Raw genomic sequence first — 20,184 nt, forward strand, 5'->3', positions numbered from 1 at the left:
GTTGGGAGTGGGGGGAGGAGGAGAAAGCTGAAAGAGAGGAGGGGCAGGACGAAATCCGGTGAGTGATAGGTGGATACAGGAAAGGGTGAGTTTTAATTGGCAGGTGGCTGGGCGAGCAGATGGGTTGAACAATGGCTAATGGAGTTGAATGCAGATAAACTCATGTCGAATCTTCGGAAGTCAAACTAGGGGAGCATTGCAGAGCAGAGTGATCTAGGAGTACAGGTACATAGTTCCCTGAAATTGGTGACACAGGTAGGCAGGGTGGTAAAGGAGGCCTTTGGTACATTGGCCTGCATTAGTCAGGGTATTAAGTAGAAACATTGAACATTATGATACAGTTGTACATGACATTAGTGAAGCTACATTTGGGGTACAGTGTTCAGTTTTGGTCAACCTGTTGTAGGAAGAATGTATAGGAAAGAACTGCAGATGCTGGTTTAAATCGAAGGTAGACACAAAATGCTGGAGTAACTCAGCTGGACAGGCGGCAGCTCTGGAGAGAAGGAATGGGTGATGTTTCGGGTCTGAAGAAGGGTCGGCCATTCCTTCTCTCCAGAAATGCTGCCTGTCCCGCTGAGTTACTCCAGCATTTTGTGTCTACCGTAGGAAGAATGTAATGAGCTGGAAGGTGTGCAGAGAAGATTTATGAGGATATTGCCAGGACTCGAGGGTCTGAGCTATAGGGCGAGGCTATGCAGGCTTGAATTTTATTCCTTGGAGCTTAGGGGGCTGAGGGGTGAACGTATAGAGGTATATAAAATCATGAGAGGAATAGAGTTATTACAGTGTAGGGGAATCAAGAACCAGAGGACATAGGTTTAAGGTGAGAGGGACAAGATTTAATAAGAAAATGAGGGGTAATGTTTTCACTTAGAAGGTGGTGGGTATATGGAATGAACTGCCTGAGGAGGTAACTGAGGTAGGGACCAAAACAGTATTTAGAAGACAGTTGGAAAGATACATGGATTGGAATGGTTTAGAGGGATATGGGCCAAATGCGGACAAATGGGACTAGTTTGGATGGGGCATCATGGTCGGCATGGATGAGTTGAGCTGAAGGGCCTGTTTCCATACTACATAACTATATGACTCTATGAGTGAATCTGATCTGGAAATCAGTGAAGGATCGGAGAAGGGAATGGTTCGCTATATATGCCTGAAAATTGGTGCTGCTTTTCTTTCAATACTGCTCAATCGAACAATGATTTTACTTTGAGTAAACCATAGTAGAGTATTTTAACAGAAAAAATTACATCAATTGTAAATCAGGATCGAGCAATTCTGATAGCATTCCAATTAAACTGATTAAAGTAAGAATGTCATTGTTGTATTTGGGAAGCACAATAATAAAACACTCTTGACTCTTGTATTGGCTCTTGATATTTCCCTTGTGTCATACACAGACTTAATGATATCAGTCATTGTGCAATGCATATTTCAACTCCTTCTGATTTAAGATGCTCAAAGTTTTAAAAATGGTTGGTTGTTGAATTGTGGAAAGAAACAACGAATAAAAAGGTTAGACAATAGACATTAGACAATAGGTGCAGGAGGCCATTTGGCCCTTCGAGCCAGCACCGCCATTCAATGTGATCATGGCTGGTCATCCACAATCAGTACCCCGTTCCTGCCTTCTCCCCAGATCCCCTCTCCGCTATCTTTAAGAGCCCTATCTAGCTCTCTCTTGAAAGTATCCAGAGAACCAGCCTCCACCACCCTCTGAGGCAGAGAATTCCACAGACTCACAAATCTCTGTGTGAAAAAGAGAGTAGATAAATTAAGTAGAGTAGGAGGTAGATAAATTAAAATTTGTTAAGGCCCTTTTTCCCCACGGTGTATTTCGAAACACAAGATCTCTCTGCTGACCAATGTGTTTGTGGCCTCAGACTTTCAAAGGCTGCATTAATTGGGAACTGTGACATTTTGTTTGGCAACACTTGGTCACAATGCTGTGCCTGGACGTCAACATCGTATTATTTTGGCACTCATTCTGCCCTGCCGTGAAGCAATCCCTTTTATTTGAAGAGCATCTTCTCTAGTTTATAAAAGTTAAGTATGATCTCAACACATGTGATCTGAAGTGCATACAGTTAAGCTTCCTTACAAAGTGAGGCATTACTGGATATGCCTCAATGCCGGTAGCTGCCAGATAATTGTGACTTCCCTCTCCTATTGTGTGCCCTAAACAAACAAATGGTACGTATGTATTGATAAGCATTATAAAATCAACATGCCTGAATGAAAAATGATGTCATTTGTCTTTCAAGGAAAATTGTACTTGTGCTGTTCCATTTTGACCATCTTTAGGGTGAGTTTTGATGCTCTGACACTACAACCCAATGCTCCTTCTGTGGCTGCTGGGCCCGTAGTCAGGATTGAACCCGTGTCTCTGGTGCGGTAAGTAGCAGCTCTACCCCTGCCCCACTGTTCCACCTCCTGGTACGTGAAGCAGGGTCTTGACCCAAAACGTCACCCATTCCTTCTCTCCAGTGATGTTGCCTGCCCGCCGATTTACTCCAGCATTGTGTGTCTATTTTGGTTAGTGATGTGGTTATAGGTGAGAGGGGTTTTGATTGACTGATGGGTGGACAAAGGCCAGGGATGAAAAGAATACAAAAGGCTGTAAGATAAGGAGTGAATAAGAATAAAAGAGGAAACCAGAAGAAGGGATATCGTTGGAAAGGCAGGCAATGAAGGGGAAAGGGTGGGGGGGGGGGGGGGGGGGGGGGATGTTTGATACTAGGGTAAATAGTTTTGGAATTATGTTTGGTGTTCATACACACTATTTGATCAATTAGTGGTTCTTAACTGTGCACAGTTAAAGGATTATCAGGTATAATCTGTCAAGAATTAATTCTCCATGATGAATGATTTCCCTAGGTTCATAGGAAACAGCTGGTACTAGGAGCAGGAGAAGCTAATGCAATCCAGAACAATTTTATACAAGATAAATTAATTTTCTTAAGTATGAATGAAATTTCTCTCATTTCAACGTAATACACTTGAGCTTTTTTGTAAGAACAATGCCATTACAAAATGCAACGATTAACATTTCTAATATTTTTATTATATTATTTCCCATAATTTAATAAAAAATTTAAAACGTCAAATCGGACAAGCAACAGATTTTAAACCAAGCAACCTTAAAGTTTAAGGAGGAAAGCAACAGGAATTGGGGGGGGGGGGGGGGGAAATGACTGAGGCTCATTGGAGTTCAATGAAAAACAAATACAGTCTTGCCCTCCCCCCCATGCATTCTACTTCATTCCCTTGTCCCATACAGGATAAAATGAGGAATAATCTCCTTCCTCTGGTGTGTGGTCTGTTTTCTGCAGCTTCATGCAGACAGTACAGAGACACAGGGTCAGCGGATCAGCAGAATACTAATAAGAAAGCTGATTGATGAAAGTGTCAGCTGAATAATGTGTTAGTTAATTAATGACTTCTGCCCATTTAAAGGGCCCTTTTAAAGGAAGCTTCTGGTCTCGCCACTTCTATTTTGGGAAGAAACCACCCCTGTAATACCAAGTTTTGCAAACAGCTACAGAAGGACTTCAAACGCAAACATGACCACTGTTGTATTTGGGCTAATTCATTTGTTCTTTTGCAGGGTAGTCAGGCTTGATTCCAAGGTTTAAAAATAGCAGAATGTTATTGGACTTAGATTAAAACTTTAAAGGAAAATACAATCCCTCTTTGATTCCTATATGACAAAGGTGCATTTTTAGTGGGGACTAATGATGCTGTGCCAGCAATTCTCACACAACACAAATGAACAAACCATCCATAATTTTATAACTAACAAGCAAACATGAATGAATGGACAATACATTAAAAAAAAAACCCACAGACAAAAATTAACCAATATAAATAATATTAGATGAAGATAGATATAAAGTCCTGGAGTAACTCAGTGGGTCAGCCAGCATCGCTGGAGAAAAAGAATGGGTGACGTTTTGGATCGGGATCCTTCTTTGATTCCACATATTAGATGAAGATACCATAATCCAAAAAAAGCAACAAAGGATGATGACAATGAATCAAAGTTTATGAATGAGATTTAAGCTTTGTGAGACTGCGTCTTCAAATGATTATATCATCAGTTGATAATGATAAAACTATTTTCAGATCACTGACTTTAAACAGTAGAAGGAGTGCAATGACTGAGAATAGAATCTGCCCAATAAACACCTCATGTGGGATATTATGACAAATGCAGTCAAGTTGCTGTATGTATAGGAAGGAACTGCAGATGCTGGTTTACACCGTAGACACAAAATGCTGGAGTAACTCAGCGGGACAGGCAGCATCTCAGGAGAAAAGGAATGGATGATATTTTGCGTTGAGACCCTTCTTCAGAATGAGAGTCAGGGGAGAGGGAGACTTGGAGATAAAGAAGGGTAAGGTGTGAAAATGAAAGCTCAAAGAGGGCGATGATTAAGGAAATTGTAGAATGGATCATCGTTAGCTGAGGCAAAGGTGACAACGAGGCGTACAATCAGTAAAATTTAATCAAGAAGACAGTGAAACTAGTCAGAGAACTAGGATGGGGTCCATTCATATAGATGGACCCCGTAAAGGGTTCAGAGATGCTGCCTGTCCCGCTGAGTTACTTTGTGTCTATCTTTGGTTTAAACCAGCATCTGCAGTTCCTTCCTACACTTCTTCATTCATTTATTGATTGCGTGCTCTGCACATCTATGTAACTTAGCTGATTCTTTCCCAAAATGACTTTTCATTTTTTATTTTGTTCATCTCGCTGACTCTAGTGCTTGAAATTGAACTTTTAACATCCTCTGGCAGCTGAGAGTGCAGAATCTTCCATTTCTGTCAAGACTGCGATATCACAATCAATGTGAGCAACAGAACGACGCAGCTGGTAGGGCTGCTGCCTCACAGCGCCATGATGTGGGTTAAAGGAAGTCGAGGGAGAGTCAAGTGTTTTATTGTCATATGTCTCAGACAGAACATTGAAATTCTTACTTGCAACAGCGCAACAGAATATGTAAACATAGTACCTGTACTCTGTATTCTATGATAAACAAGAAAAAAAGTTCACTACATTTGTACACACGCACGCACGCACGCACACACACACACACACACACACACAATATTAGAGCAAAAAGTCAAAACCAATGCCCCAATATGTAGTTCAGAGCTTATTTGGAGATTGTCGTGATTAATAGCCTGATGGCTGTAGGGAAGAAGCTGTTCCCTTAAGAGCTGTCTGCGTGGAGTTTGCACATTCTCCCTGCGACCGCATAGTAGTGCTCCGGGTGCTCCGGTCTCCTCCCACATCTGAAAGACGTGCATGTTTGCAGGTAAATAGACCTCTGTAATTTGTCCCTCGTTTGCAAGAGGTGGATGCAAAAATGGGATAACATACAGCTAGTGTAAACGAATGGTAGATGATCAGTGTCGACATCATGGGTAGAAGGGCCTCTTTCCATTCTGTATCTTTCTTTAAACAAAATCTATGTTGTGCAAAAGTTAAGTTGCAATGACAAAACGTCACATTTGGGCTCTTCATCTTCCCATCTTGATGTGGAAGGGTGTCAGATTTACAGTAAACCGTGAAAGTCAATCTATGTATTTTTTAAATTAAAAATTATATTCCAGAAACATTTTCAGGTGGTAAATTGAGGACGGATTTAACGATGCACAAAATAATTCAGCTAATTAAAGGATTAAGCAGAAAACGAGATGTTTATGTTGGAATACATTCATACAATGCAGGTGGTCTGCTGGAGAAAATCAGTCTGGTCCCTTGGGAAACTGATCCTGCTACACTGATGCATGAATATAGACTGGCCGAGGTGCTACCATAGAGGAAAATCGGCTGAAATCAAAGATCTTTTTCTTTCCTTATGAAATTGCTTAGTTTAGAGATAGATATACAATATGGAAACAGGCCCTTCGGCCCACCGTGACCACACCAACCATCAATCACCTGTTTACACTAGTTCTAGGTTATCCCATTTTCTCATCCACCTTTTACGCAATAGGGGCAATATTCAGTGGCCATATAACATACAAACCCGCACGTCTTTGGTGAATGAGAGGAAACCGGAGCACCCAGAGGAAACCCACATGATCACGGGGAGAATGTGCAAACTCCACACAGACAGTACCCGAGGTCAGGACCAAATCCGAGTCTCTGGCATTGTGCGGCAGCAGCTACACCACTGTGCTGCCCCTTTGCTTTATGTTGGGACATATTACACATTTAAATATATTGTACAGATGGAAGTTGTTGTAGACACAAAATGCTGGAGTAACTCAGCGGGCCAGGCTGCATCTCTGGAGAGAAGGAATGGGTGACATTTCGGGTCGAGACCCTTCTTCAGACTAATCTTTCCTATACATAAGTTGTTGTTATTGTTTTGCAGACATTTTTTGCTGACGATAACAGAAGGGAGAATAGTGCAACTTTTATTGAAAGGCTGGAAACATCCAGTTATCTTGCATACCACTGAAAGACAAAAGGGAAATGCAAATATTAAATCAAAAAAAGTTAATGTCGAGAGTGGTCAAAATAAATGAGCATTAAATGGAAACCAGAAATCGTAGAATGGAATGGATTTACCATAATATAAATTAGAAGAGAAAGTTGTGCAAATATTACAAGGAATGATATCAGCCTCTGTTCAGAGTGAACACATTGGACATTTATCAGATTAGGGACCAAATAATGTAATTGCAGGATAACAAATATCATCAGAATCTTTAGTTGGATTAACAATGAATGGGTGATTGTGTATCTACAACATTCAAAGCACTATGGCAGTGTACTCTGGCTCGTGTAATGGACTGTTGGAAATTACAGAATTCCCTATGCAGGCTGCTCAGTGCTGCAATCCTGAAGCACCAGAGAGAGAGAGTTTTATTGTCATGTGTCCCTGATAGGACAATGAAATTCTTGCTTTGCTTTAGCACACCAGAACATAGTAGGCACGAATACTGAACAAATCAATGTGTCCATATACCATTGCATAAATATATACACACATGAATAATTAAACTGATAAAGGGCAAATAAACAGATGAGTGGCTATTAATGTTCAGAGTTTTATCCGAGCCGAGTTTAATAGCCTGATGGCTGTGGGGAGGAAGCTGCTCCTGAACCTGGTCGTTGCAGTCTTCAGGCTCCTGTACCTTCTACCTGAAGGTAATGGGGAGACGAGTGTATGGCCAGGATGGTGTGGGTCCTTGATGATGCAGCCAGCCTTTTTGAGGCAGTGACTGCGATAGATCTTCCCGATGGAAGGGAGGTCAGAGCTGATGATGGACTGGGCAGTGTTTACCACTTTCAGACACTTGGCATCAATATGAGCTAGGCCGAGAATAACCCCAACTGCTAAACAAGTGAGGAGAGATTCTTCTAAAGTGAGAGTGATCACATAAACCAAGAGAACTGGACTAACTATGTTGAATTTCCTTCAATGTAATCCTTGCTGTCAAAGAGGCAGGATCCTGACCTTTGTGTATTTGTTTCCAGATTATTGGTCTAAATGTCTGGGATTGCCATCGGTGTGCCTGACGCAACACAAAAGCAATGAAACCAGAGTGGGCAATCCTTACTAAAATTCTTAAATGATTCTGGTAGGAAATAGGTGGGAATCTTTACAGCAGGAGTCAGATGTACCCAAGGCTGATTGTGGGTTCCAGCTGACCAGGTATGGTGATAATATATAACTTTTTTTCTTCAGAGAGCTCAAATTATAAATTGCTCACAAAAAGGACTGAACTTGCCCAAGTTAGAAGCCAAAATGTAAATCCATAATTTTGGTGCCAAACTGTTGCAACTATGTATCTATGCTTTGATCCTATAGGTGAAGACCAGCTGCAATATCAGTGAGGTATAATAATAATAATAATAAATTTTATTTAATGGGTGCCTTTCAGACATCTCAAGGACACCTTACATAGTAATCGGAATAAAAATATATAATCGGAATAGAACAAGTAAAAAGGACATCACAGAGACACAAATTAAAAACAGAATTCAATCCAAAAACAGAAAATCAAAAACACAGTGTGAAGGTATACTGGGAAAGGCAGGACAACAAATATTGGTCTGAAGAAAGGTACTTAGCTGAAAACTCATCGGCCCATTCTCTCCATAGATGCTGCCTGATCTGATGAGTTCCTCCTTTGTTTTTTTGCTGAACAACTAGATGCATTCCTTGTTTACTAGAGTTGGTGGTTCTCATTAGAGCCCTGACATTTACCTGTCAAAACCATGCCAAGGACTGGGATCTGAAGTTGAGTGAGGATTCCAGACCTGTAATTTTAGAAGCAAAGAGGAATTTTGTTTTTTACTGTTACTTTGGTTTCATGTTTTTAAGTGGGTCAAGAGTCAAGAGTGTCTATCTTCGTTACAAAGCAGCATCTCCAGTTCCTTGCTACTCTGATCTTCAGGAATTGATTTTAAAAACGAGAACAATCCGTCTCAGTAGGTTGAGGTCCATGCCTTTGCTTGTCTATTTGGTTCCCAATGTGCTGGCCCTTTTCCAGAGCCCAGGAAGCAGATAAGCAGATAAGGCCACACAATGAAGCCGGGAGCCGAAGGCCCCCACAGATCAGTCACGCCTCACAGCTCTTCCACGGCTGCGAAATCTCCCGTGGGGTTAGCTAGGTTCTAATCCCACTAACCCCCCCTCGCCTCCACCCTAACCTGGCTCCAAGGACAAGTTGAAGGAGCGAGGCATCTCCACCGCGACATGCTCAAGCTTGGCATCTGCGATGGATACCAGACATTGGTTCCCAATGTGCTCATTTGAACCATTGTAAATGTTGATCCTCCCGCCGTGTTGAACTCACCCTGACCCGAGTAATTTTGGGATCTTTTTGTCCGCGTACCAGTGGTAAAATAGGGTTGCACCTCCACGACCCACGCAGCGTAGCTACTGACTCCCAAGGCGCGTTATAAACTCGTAGGATACTCCGGAGCAAGACAGAATCCAGTCTCAGATCCTAAACCCCGCAACTGAATATCCTTTAAGTCGATCTAAGTCCGTTCTTTACTCGGTTAACCACTTGTTCAATCTTTACTCTCTGAATGCTTCTGATAAGCTGTTTGCTTCTCTTCTTAACTACAGCCCTTGCACTTGACTGGCTGGCCTGTATGGTAAATTAACACTAACACTCCGTGTCTCGAATTAATTGACCATCAGAACCCGAATGATTTCCCCTAAACCCGATGATTAGAACCACAAACTGTAACGGGACGGTTTTTTAACTTCAAAGGCTTGGACCATAACTTTAATTTAACGATTGGTTTAACACCAGGACTAGAAACGACTATTTGCAAAATTTGGTGATCCGCCAGAATCAGCCGGTTTCTAACCCGTTTAAAATAAAATATTCTCGAACTTATAATTGTTGGGGGAATGGTACGTGTGATAAAAAACTGTTCAGTAACCTGCATAATAAGGTATGATGACTGCGTGTGGTGAGGTGAGGATGGGGGAGGGGCGGCTGGGGAGATGACAATTGATGCTGATAAAAGAGGAGGAGTTTAAAACCATGTACCTGAAGGTGACTATAAAAGACCCCTCTGTCTTTAAATGATGTTCCTAGTTGCTTAAAAGCGCGCTCTTCTGAATTGGGAAACAACTTGATGCCTCCTGTAGCATTTGCCAGTTGTCTGTAAGTGTCAGTCACCTTTGGCCCTTCACTACAATGGGAAGTATACTTTGAATTTAAAGCAGCCAAAATGTCAACTATTTTACTGGTGATGTCATTTTAACCAAACCTAATTGATGGGAAGGCACTAACAGGCAGCGCGGACGTGTTTTAAATAGTCACGTAAAACAGAAGGGAAATTTGTTTAGTATCTGAGATGGAAAATATTCGAAGCACAGACTATATGACAAACATAAGGGTTAGCACTACACGCTACGAATCCCAGCTGTGGAGACACTGGTATCGTTGTCTCGTTGTAGGACATTGATCATCTTTTAATCTGGATTTTTAACTTAAGTATTGTGGGTTTAAAAATTATATAAATTATGATGTTTTTATGTGATATACCATGATTTTATATATATTTATGATATTTAATAATAATAATAATACATTTTATTTATTGGGCGCCTTTCAGACATCTCAAGGACACCTTACATAGGTTAACAAGAAATATAAACATATAATCAGAATAAAATAAATAATAAAGACATCACAGAAACACAAATTAAAAACAGAATTCAGTCCAAAAACAAAAACAATACGATATTTGATATGCAATGCATTTTTTATGTAATGTTGCCCCTTGTCTGGACCTTGAGTCCGTAATAAAGTTTATTATTATTATTATTATTATTATTATTATTATATTCACGAAAAAGTGCTCACTGCACCAGTCATTAAGCAAAAACAATATTTATTTACTCTTGCCACGGTCATCAATCGTAGAGAGGAAAACCTGACAATCCAAATTTACATATGTGAATTATTTAAAGCCTGGAGTTTAATTTGATAACAGTTAATATTGTAAATTAATCGATTTGAAATAAATACCATCATATTTTCGTCAGGTTGTCACCATAAATCACACTCTAAAATCGCCTATACAAATGCGAACCTAAAAACGCTCATAAAATCGTCCTTTGTGGAGGGGAAAAAAGAAGCACGTTTTATACTGTTGCTACGGTTCTTATTGTTTTCTCCCAGTTTTTGTGCTCGAAGGTCAGCCTTTCTCTGAGTCTCTTTCAGTAGCTTTGCTGTATTGGGCTGAGATAATTAGATCAGTGCTATCAGTTGCACTGTCCTTTTTCTCCCTACTATTTACATGATAAAGGCCGTTTTTTCTGGTTGCCGTTTCCCTTTAAATGCTCCACTTTCTTCCACAGTGAACGATTCAGTGCATCACCTTGCCACGTCCTGGCAAAGATACCCAGACCCTTAGGAGGGAAAAAAACCCAAAACAAATCGCCAGGCTATCCGAAATATGGAGCTGTTTGCACAAAGTTATCATCCGATGTAGAAGTCCGCAGGTCATGTCATGCCCAGGCGATCATTAGATCACATTTACTCAGCGGGATCATTAACTACCATTGGGAATAGGCATTAAAACTATTGGGACCGCATTCCTCTGCTTCTTACAGGATGCACTCGTTGGAATATTTTCCAACAGTTCCCAACTTCTACATTATGCTCTCTCCAGGTTGAAAGCTATTTGCTGTAAAAAATTAAATGAAAATGAAAATGAAATGAAAAGGTCAAATTTTCTTCTGGCAGATTGAGCCCGAACTGGATTTTTTCCCCTTCCCTTTAATTTAATAGCTCCAGAAGCTTTTTCAGTTAAATCGACTGTTCATTATTTAGCACCATTTACGGAGCTGTGTGGTGAGTTTTAATGAATCCTTGGCACAAAGCATCCTTTCAGGCGAGGGAAGAATAGACTCTATTTAGACCCTTACGGCTGTACGTCAAAGGCTAACCATAATACTTGTCAAGCTGGGAAAAATTCCCACTGATATGGGAATGTGTATTTGCGCCTGGAGCTAAGAAATCAACCACAAAAAAACAACTCAGTAAGTATACAAAGTAAGCCGAGAGGCCTTCAATGTGTGCACCCACCCACTGTGGCACCTGCTCAAGGTAACCCGTGAACACGAGAAACGAACATCCGATGGTGTTCTTGAGCGTCCTCCAGGTAGATATTTGGCTGGCAGAGAGAGTAACGGAGAGGAGGGGGGATATGGGGGCGGGGAGGAACGGGGCAGTCTGGCAGCAGTGTCGCTTTCTCCACATTGCCAATATTCACTTAAAGTGACCCTAAGCATTAAAGACAAAATATAGCTTGTCTTTCTCCAGATAACACTGCCCTTTGAATGACGGTTTATGCACTACATTAACTCTTGCAGATTCATTACTCACTGACGTGCGCTAGAATTATAAAACGCCCTTCTTGGCTGAAAAGAGAGGCAAGTTATATAACTGTGACATTTCATTGACCCTCCCCCCCTCCCCCCCCCCCCCCCCCCCCCCCCCCCCCCCCCGCTTTTTGTACCTCTGAAGAATTTATAAACATTAGATAACATCTATAGGCAAATACCTGGAAATAAATGGCGACCTGCCTAGTGGATCGCCACATAGATATCCCACGGTATTTGTCAGAAGCATCATCAACAAAACGTGACACGGTGTTGTCAGAAATCACTATTAGGGCGGGTAGCCGAGAAGTGGTGTTGAAGAAGCACTTTTTTTTTTAGCGGAGGAGAGGTTTAAGGAGTCAGATCAAAGTTCTGGGGTTCATAAACCAAAGACCGCCGATTATGGTATCGGATTGAAGATCCGGGAGAGAAATACGGCAGTTTTAAAATCTGAGCGTCGTTAAACTGGACCCACTATAGATTGGCAAACACTGGCGTCTGTTTGCATATATACAGTTTTAGATGTCCAGAAGCTTATTAAGACAGTTCTACCTGGAATAGACTTTCATACGAGTATAGATTTGTGGTGCGAAAATCAGGTGTAAAGCAACAGTTGTCAATAATCTGTCACGGTTTCAGTTGGCTCTCGGGGTGACGGATGGGGTTGGTGGGACAGAATCTGCGGCAGACCGAGAGCAAGTTTTAAACTGAAGAGGGACCCGACCCGAAACGTCGCCTGTCCATTCCCTCCTGAGATGCTGCCTGACCGCTGAGTTCCACTAGCACTTGTTGTTTTACTCAGGATTCTGGCATCTGCACCCTGCAGGTCGTTGGAGGGAAAGTCTCCTCGTGTATCATGAGATGTTGGACAACTTAAAGACCGTGGAGAGGGGGGTAATGGTGAAGTAGAATTGGGGTTGTTAGCGTCCATTGGGGAAGCTGGCGTGGTGTCGTCCGCCAACGTGGCGCAAGGATAGCAGGTTGGTGACAAATGGAAAAGGACTAACGTAAGATGGTGGTGGAACATCGATCCAGCAGAGAGGGAGAGAGAACTTGGCGCAAAAGAAACATGGAGTCTTCTCGGCAAACACCGAGGGAAGATCTCAGTGGATCAGGCATCATCTGTGGAGAGAGTGGAAAGGAGACGGGCCGGGTCTGGACCCTTCTGAGATTCCAACCTGCAATTCCTTGAATGTCTAGATTCTTCTCAGATTGTCCAATTTACATTAAACGCTCCAACTGCAAATTCTGGATTAAAAAAATAAAAGTATAAGCAAAATCAAGAATCTATATTTCTGAGAACCACTTTCATCTACTGTTCCTGTTTTAAAATGTTTACCGTTTCTAAAAGTCTAAACTTTACATTGTAGTAATAACGTTTCTCCCAAACCGTGTCCAACCTCCTTAAGCTGCTCGCTTTAATGAATTCACAGCTCTATAATAGGCTCGGGGCCGCTTTTGACCCGCTGATTCCACTGACGGGAAACGGATCTTCTTTCCAAGGCCGGGCTCAGAGCGAAGCCCATTTATTAAAGCGCTATTCACAAAGTGGTGCTGGAGTGGGGTGGCGGGGAGGAGCTATTGGAGAGGCGGGCTGGAGGCAGAGCGATGGGATGATGTATTGCCCAGTTTAATTTGGAACAACCTTTCGGCAACTGAAGTCCGGGCTGGATTTAAGCTTGAGAGCTCGATCGTTTCCCGGGATTTCCCTCTGCTCTGCTCCACGTCCCAGTGTCGAGTCGCTGGCCGCTGTGCCCGTGATCTCCAGAAACCTCTGAGATGTGCTGGAAAAGTTTGTAAGGCACTTGCTCGAGAGCGAGGAGGGACTGGCTACTGTTAATCCTGGGGACTGGGGGACGGGAGATGGCTGTGCAGGCTGCCATCATGAACCCCCACTTCATCCATTTCTGTTTCCCCCCCGGCTCCTCGGTGGAGTATGAGTTGGAGAACGCTTACAACGGGGCCCTCCTGGGAGAGATGGATGGCGCCGGCGAGCTCAAAGAAACCACCAGCGCCCTGCTCAACTTTATAGACTCGGCCTCCAGCAATATCAAACTGGCTTTAGACAAGCCAGTCAAATCGAAGAGAAAAATCAACCACAGAAAGTACTTGCAGAAACAAATCAAACGGTGCACAGGGATGATCTCCGCGAGTGGCAGCGGCCCGGGACCGGGGCAAGAGCCGGGCAGCAAGAGGCAGGTTTCTCCCCCTTCTTCCTCCTCCACCACCACCGGCCATTTCCAGTGTAAGCCGCCGCCAAAGAAGGACGGCTCGCAGTCGAGCCTTCAAAGCAAGTCGCTGGCGGCTCTCTTCGACTCGGTGCGGGACCTGCAACGATCTGCAGCCGCCGGCAGCAGCAGCGGCAACGGCGGCGGCAACAGCAGCAAGAAGGTGCCGCTGCGAAACCGCAACTTGCCGCCGTCCTTCTTCACGGAGCCGGCCAACGTTAAGATCACCTCCACCTCGGGCATGTCCCTGAAAGACTTGGAGAGGGGCAATCCGGAGGCGGCGGAGTTTTTCGAGTTGCTCGGGCCGGATTACAGCAACATGATCACGGGGCAGGAGCCGTTCCCAGTGCGGGTCCCGCAGCAGGGGAGCTGCGAGCTCGGAGCCCACGACACGTACCGCGGCTTCGCCAACTTCCCGGAGCCTTGGCTCCAGTGCAACCCTTCGAAAAAGAGCCCTCCGACCGGCTGGAGCCTCGCCGCCGCCGCCGAGAGCGCCAGGGCAGCGGGCGGACTCGCCCCGCTCTACGGCAGCAGCAGCCAGCCCGCTAACACTCCGCCCATCGAGGAGCCCCCGGGCAGTTTAGCAGCCTTCTCGCAGTTCTTCCCCGAGTGCACACTGCCACCGGTCTCTTACGAGTATAGTCCGGGATTTAATTGTGGAAGGCAAACATTTCCCGGTCTCTAATTCGCTTCTTCAAACCCCACGAACTGTTGCATTTGTCCAGGTGAACTGGAAAGCTCGGCAAAGGGCAAAGGGCCCTTTTGTACTTATGAACACGAGAGGCTGATACTCAGGCTCGGCATGAGCGTGGAATGAGCCGCGGCCGGCGGGGTTAACACAACACACAAGGGAACACGCAGCGTAGCGCGGGTTACATAGACAACACCTGGCATCTCGCTTCCTTCATTTCTTCGGTCCATTACTATTCTGTGTTAGCCTAGTCCAAGAAACAAGCATGAAATGTAATAAAGTTCGCCAGTGATTGTGTATAAACCTTGTGCTGACGTACAAAACGGGTCATTTTCAACTGCCAATGTCGCATGAAACAAAAAAAAAGAAACACTACTTTTAAGATGGGCGCTGCCCTTCATACGCTGTGTAGATGCAATTGCACTTTGTGGATTGAAGGATCTGACCGAGTAAATCTGTACTGATGTGAACAAATAGTTCTGTACGTGACAACGGACTGCAAGTCCCGCGTTATCATTAGACAAAACAAAATAATAATAAGCGATGTTGTAGTCAAAATATGTCTGAAATTATACAATTTGAACGCATATACCAAAATTTAGGGGAATTAAATAAGACATGCTGAAATTGTGTAAAGGGCACTAAGATTATGTGACACGGTTAACAATGAACCATAATGGCATTTCGTTTTGGAACAAGTAGACATTTCTAGATCGTGTTATTTATAGTATGAAGAAAAGACTGTGTTAATGTCGGGGATCCGCATTAACCATTGATATTTGGCCTATTTCTTGTTTTCCATTTTATTAATCTATATTCCCGACTCCCTGCTGACTACAATATTAGTTTGCCAGTGTTATCTTTGTTCACTTCCCAAAGAGACAAACAACTCTGTCAAGAATAGTTCACCAGGATATTCATCTTCTCCTAGTACCTGCTGTGAATTGGGTTTTAGTGCCCTGCCTGTCTAGAAACCACTTGATCTGTGAGTTATTTCGAGAAAGGTACCGGTTGCCGTAACCTCTCGAACGAAGGGTCGACAGACAAAATAAAGCTGGACTTTATTTTCGGAATGCACCTCGTCTGTTTTGAAGTTTTTTTCTTTTACCAATGGGTGGTGGGTGGGGATGGAAGGCAATTCAAATTCCACAGGAACAGCAAAGCTGCCGAGTGTTACGGGTTTTCCCACCGTTTTCACGGCCCGTTCCGCATTACCAACCAATCTTAAAGACAGGAAGCCATACTTGATGGGAGACAGTCAACCATTAATACTCGCCTCCCTAAATCCAATAATTGCGCTTAAAATATGTTCTATCTTTTTCGCTGAGCCCGGCTAATTGCATAACAATCCTATACATTGTCACCTAAAAGATTTACAATACCTCTGGTACCGATCACTGATCAGAGGTTTACCATTGTGCCATTTACAATGTCATTTATTGTATTGAATCATTCAACGCTCTTCACTGAGGGAAACATTCATTATAGGGGAAAGTGGACATTATTAATTGAAATGTTTCCACAATGCATGCTGCATTACATTTACCTCAAACGCCGTCAAATAATACAAACATATTTTATATGGTAAAGGATATCTTTCGACACCATTTAATAAAAAAGTCGTCCTAGTTTTGTCAACAGTCGGGTATTTGTTAGAATTTTACTGGTAAAATGAGATTGCAGAATTCAATCAAGTTGACTTTTTTTTTTAATCAATGGTTCGCTTTTTGTTGATAGCACATATCATTAATTCAGTTTGCAGACTATCTTTGATAAAAATGACACTTCGAACAATATGCAGAACGTTCCAGACATCAGTGCTACAATAGATGCTAGTTCCAGGCATCAGTGCTACAATACAGTTTGAAACACACGCAGTTGTCCGGGCATTTTGTAAACCTGCGTAAGATATATACCTAGAATTCAAAAATATATCAACTGTGATTTCAACTGAGAATTCGTACTTAAGTTTCCTTTTGCATTCAAAATTTCCCGAAATACGATTTCGATTCGGAATTCACTTTACATTAGTTTTGTATCCTCGGGTATCGACCATTTAGTGGGATTGTTATTTTTTTCATGGGGATTGTACATTTGTCATTCCATAATATAGAAATGGTTCTGCATCAAACTGTTGTCTGAAACTCGGCTGATCGCCGAGTGCACTGGACAAAATATCTCCTGGTTTTGAACGGTGTAGATTCCTCGTAACGTGCTTCAGTTTCGAGCGCAGAAAGTTCAATGTCATTTCAACATTTGTCAAGGGAATCAAGATCTCACTTTTACTTTCCCCTCAGCCCGAAAGACGTTCACAGATAAGGGAATGTGACAAAGCAATGGCATTAGATTGCTGTATAACATAATGTCAAACAAAAAGAGTAAGGAGGCGGCTTAAGCTAACACCTTCCTAGAAATACATTGTGATTGCACACACCACTCCTCATTCGAAATATGATGGAAATACTGTCTCGCGTCTCTTATTTCTATTTTCACCCTTGACCCCCCCCCCCCCCAATATTGCTTGAAACATATGCAGTAAATTATATTAAAGTTAGCTTCAAGTTCTTGTTTTAATGACAAATCCCATTATAGATCACCATTCTAAAGTTTAAAACAAACTTTGAAAACCGTAGCAATATTAAAACTCATAATATGGATTGCCTCTGAAATGTATCTCTGAGAATGTTATTTTAAACAAATTCAGCAATGGACTTGAAACTCGGAATTATCGCAATTAAAAAAACGTTGGTTATTAAATGACGAAGGATGGGATCGAACCAAAAATAACAAAGTTCGTCAGTGAAGAGTTAGTTTGGTATACTTCAATTAGCAAATATTCTGTACTCTAGAGGAACTTCCTGTACTTTTGTTTTGTGATTCCATCCAAACCATGGCTTTAATTCAGTAAAGGTCATTAAAAAAATCACCTGTCTTTTCAGAAGTGGTAGACCTACTAACCATAACAAATAATGTATTTGAAGAAACTCTCAATTCGTATTTATTGATTTTACCAACATTCTTAATCTTCTGTCAGTTTATTGATTTTGCCAAAATTCTTAAGCTTCCATTGCATTTATTCTTTATTCCCTTACATTTCTGCCCCGTGTACCTATCAGATCCTCTATATCTCTCTTCCCTTATCCCTAACCAGTCTGAATAAGGGTCTCGACCCGAAACATCACCCATTCCTCCCACTGAGTTACTCTAGCTTTTTGTGTGTAGCTCCTGTATGCTTCCTTTTGCTGCAGCGTTGTTAGAGGAGCCACTCTTTGTCTGATCACTGGCTGGCATCCCATTACTGATTGTAGAAAATCTCTTGCAAAAGTTTAAAATCAGTATTGGGTGTCACAATTATAGGTGGGAGTATGGGACAAAAAGTCAACATATCAAAAATATATTGTTTTATAATGGGTGCACTAAATGTTTTCCCCCCCACTATTTGGAGACAATTCAGACTGGGGCAAACCAATTAAAGGGTAAAGCTCAGAGTTCATATGAGCAGACAATAAAATGATCCCACTTTTATGCCAGTGAGACACATTTCCAAACTAAAAGCACCACAGTGTTCAATGGTTCTTTATTATCACATGTACTGATGAACAGTGAAATTCTTCTTCTGTGTACAGTAAATTTCAGTAAATTATTACTATACATAAGCACATGCCGGATTAAGTACAAAGTGTATAGCAATAATCCACTGAGACAATATACAAGAGCCGCCAGATTTTAGTGTGATTGGTAAGAGTTCAAGTTGCTTTAAGTGCAGCTGGCCACAAAGGCCTGTTGTCCTGGTGGCGTTGGTCAGTTGGACAAAACAAAGTTGTAGGCGTCCTCCACCTTGCATTAGGGTGCACTGTTGTGCACCACCACTCTCCAGCGCTCCATGCCACTGCAGGTGGCCTCAGTGTTCTCAGTGGCCTCATGTACTCAGTCTCCTGGAGTGGTGCCCGATCCAGTCAAGCCCCAGGCACAATTTGCCATACTCCAAAGTACTGTTTGCTTAACTTTATAAATGTATTTTTAGTTCTCATTAGACTGCATCTATATAGCCTAAAACAACATGAGGTAGGATCACAACCCAAAACATCGCCTATCCATTCTCTCCGGAGATGCTGCCTGACATATTGAGTTATTCCAGGTCTTTGTGTTTTGCTCAAGTTTTTAGCATCTGCAGTTCCTTGTGTCTCCATCCTAAAGCTTTCATTGTGCCTTTTGGACACAAATCTCACAGTTGCTGGTGTTAGTAATGCTTGCCTGTGCAGAAAGTAGATGTGAAATCCCTATCTGAGATTTAGACTTTAGATTTTAGACTTACAGCATGGGAACAAGACTTTCGGCCACCGAGTCGGTGCCGATCAGCGATCACCCCGTACTCTAGCACTACCCTACACACTAGGGACAATTTAAAATTTTACTGAAGCCAATTAACCTACAAACCAATCTAACCAGTCAGCGGAAAGACAATACATGATTACAATTGCATCCACAGTGTAGATACATGTTAACGGGAATAAGGTAAATAATGTTTAGTGCAAGATAAAGCTAGTAAAGTCCGATCGAAGATAGTTCAAGGGTTTCCAATGAGGTAGATAGTAGTTCGTGACTGCCCTCTAGTTGTTGGTAGGATGATTCAGTTTGCTGATAACAGCTGCAAATAACCTGTGCTCCTTTGTCATGAAGCAAGTCAGCCAAAGAAATAGCGTTATTTTTGCATTATCCTGACATTAGCATGGAGTCACTCTTACCTGTGTGCTTTATTGCATCAGTGCTTACTAAACGGATACAGTTCCATGAAGTCAGGTAATGCTGCTGAATAAAGAAATGTGATTATTAGTTCTTTTAGAAGGCATTGAAAAGGTTGCATGGTGGCCATGATGGAAAATGAGTGAGGATGGCATCTCATTCACCATTACATTCCCACACCCAAACCTAAATCGTACTGGCTGAGATGATGGAGGTCACGTTGGTTTCCCATTGAAACCCTGTTGCGATGAAAGGCTATCAACCTGAAACGCTAACGTTCTGTCCCACAAATGCTATCTGACCAGCTGAGTATTTCATATATATTTTGGTTTTATTTCAGATTTCCAGCATCTGAAGTATTCTGTTTATGAGAGAACTGTGTTTTTTTTTCTTTCACCAGTGATTGGCTTCATCTATGCCCAATTATTATAGATTGCATGTACATTGTCTAGAGGGCATCTGAGATGAAATAATAGTGTTGGGGTATAGGAAAGGCCTTTTCTTAATTCACATCCGGTTCTTAACCAATTACAAAAACAGGATTATGCAAATTAGGCCATGCAGTTAATGAAGCTTTCACCCAGTCACAATTCACTAACATTTGACCAAATATAAAACTTTCAGATCTTAGTTTCAA

The 20,184-nt window shown here is 42.3% G+C and overlaps 1 protein-coding gene across 1 annotated transcript; it reads left to right on the forward strand.

Annotated features, from left to right (window-relative positions):
- The first annotated feature begins 13,044 nt into the window (after positions 1-13,044).
- Positions 13,045-15,877, forward strand: fam181b (family with sequence similarity 181 member B). Its single transcript, XM_033022540.1, has one exon. The coding sequence runs from the start codon at positions 13,749-13,751 to the stop codon at positions 14,796-14,798; it is 1,050 nt and encodes a 349-aa protein (XP_032878431.1). The 5' UTR covers positions 13,045-13,748; the 3' UTR covers positions 14,799-15,877.
- The last annotated feature ends 4,307 nt before the right edge of the window (positions 15,878-20,184 follow it).

The sequence above is a fragment of the Amblyraja radiata genome, chromosome 6 (genome assembly GCF_010909765.2).
Source record: "Amblyraja radiata isolate CabotCenter1 chromosome 6, sAmbRad1.1.pri, whole genome shotgun sequence".
NCBI classification, from domain to species: Eukaryota; Metazoa; Chordata; class Chondrichthyes; order Rajiformes; family Rajidae; genus Amblyraja; species Amblyraja radiata.

Coding starts and splice junctions, on each gene's coding strand:
- fam181b (XM_033022540.1), top strand. CDS start 13,749: ATGGCTGTGCAGGCTGCCATCATGAACCCCCACTTCATCCATTTCTGT.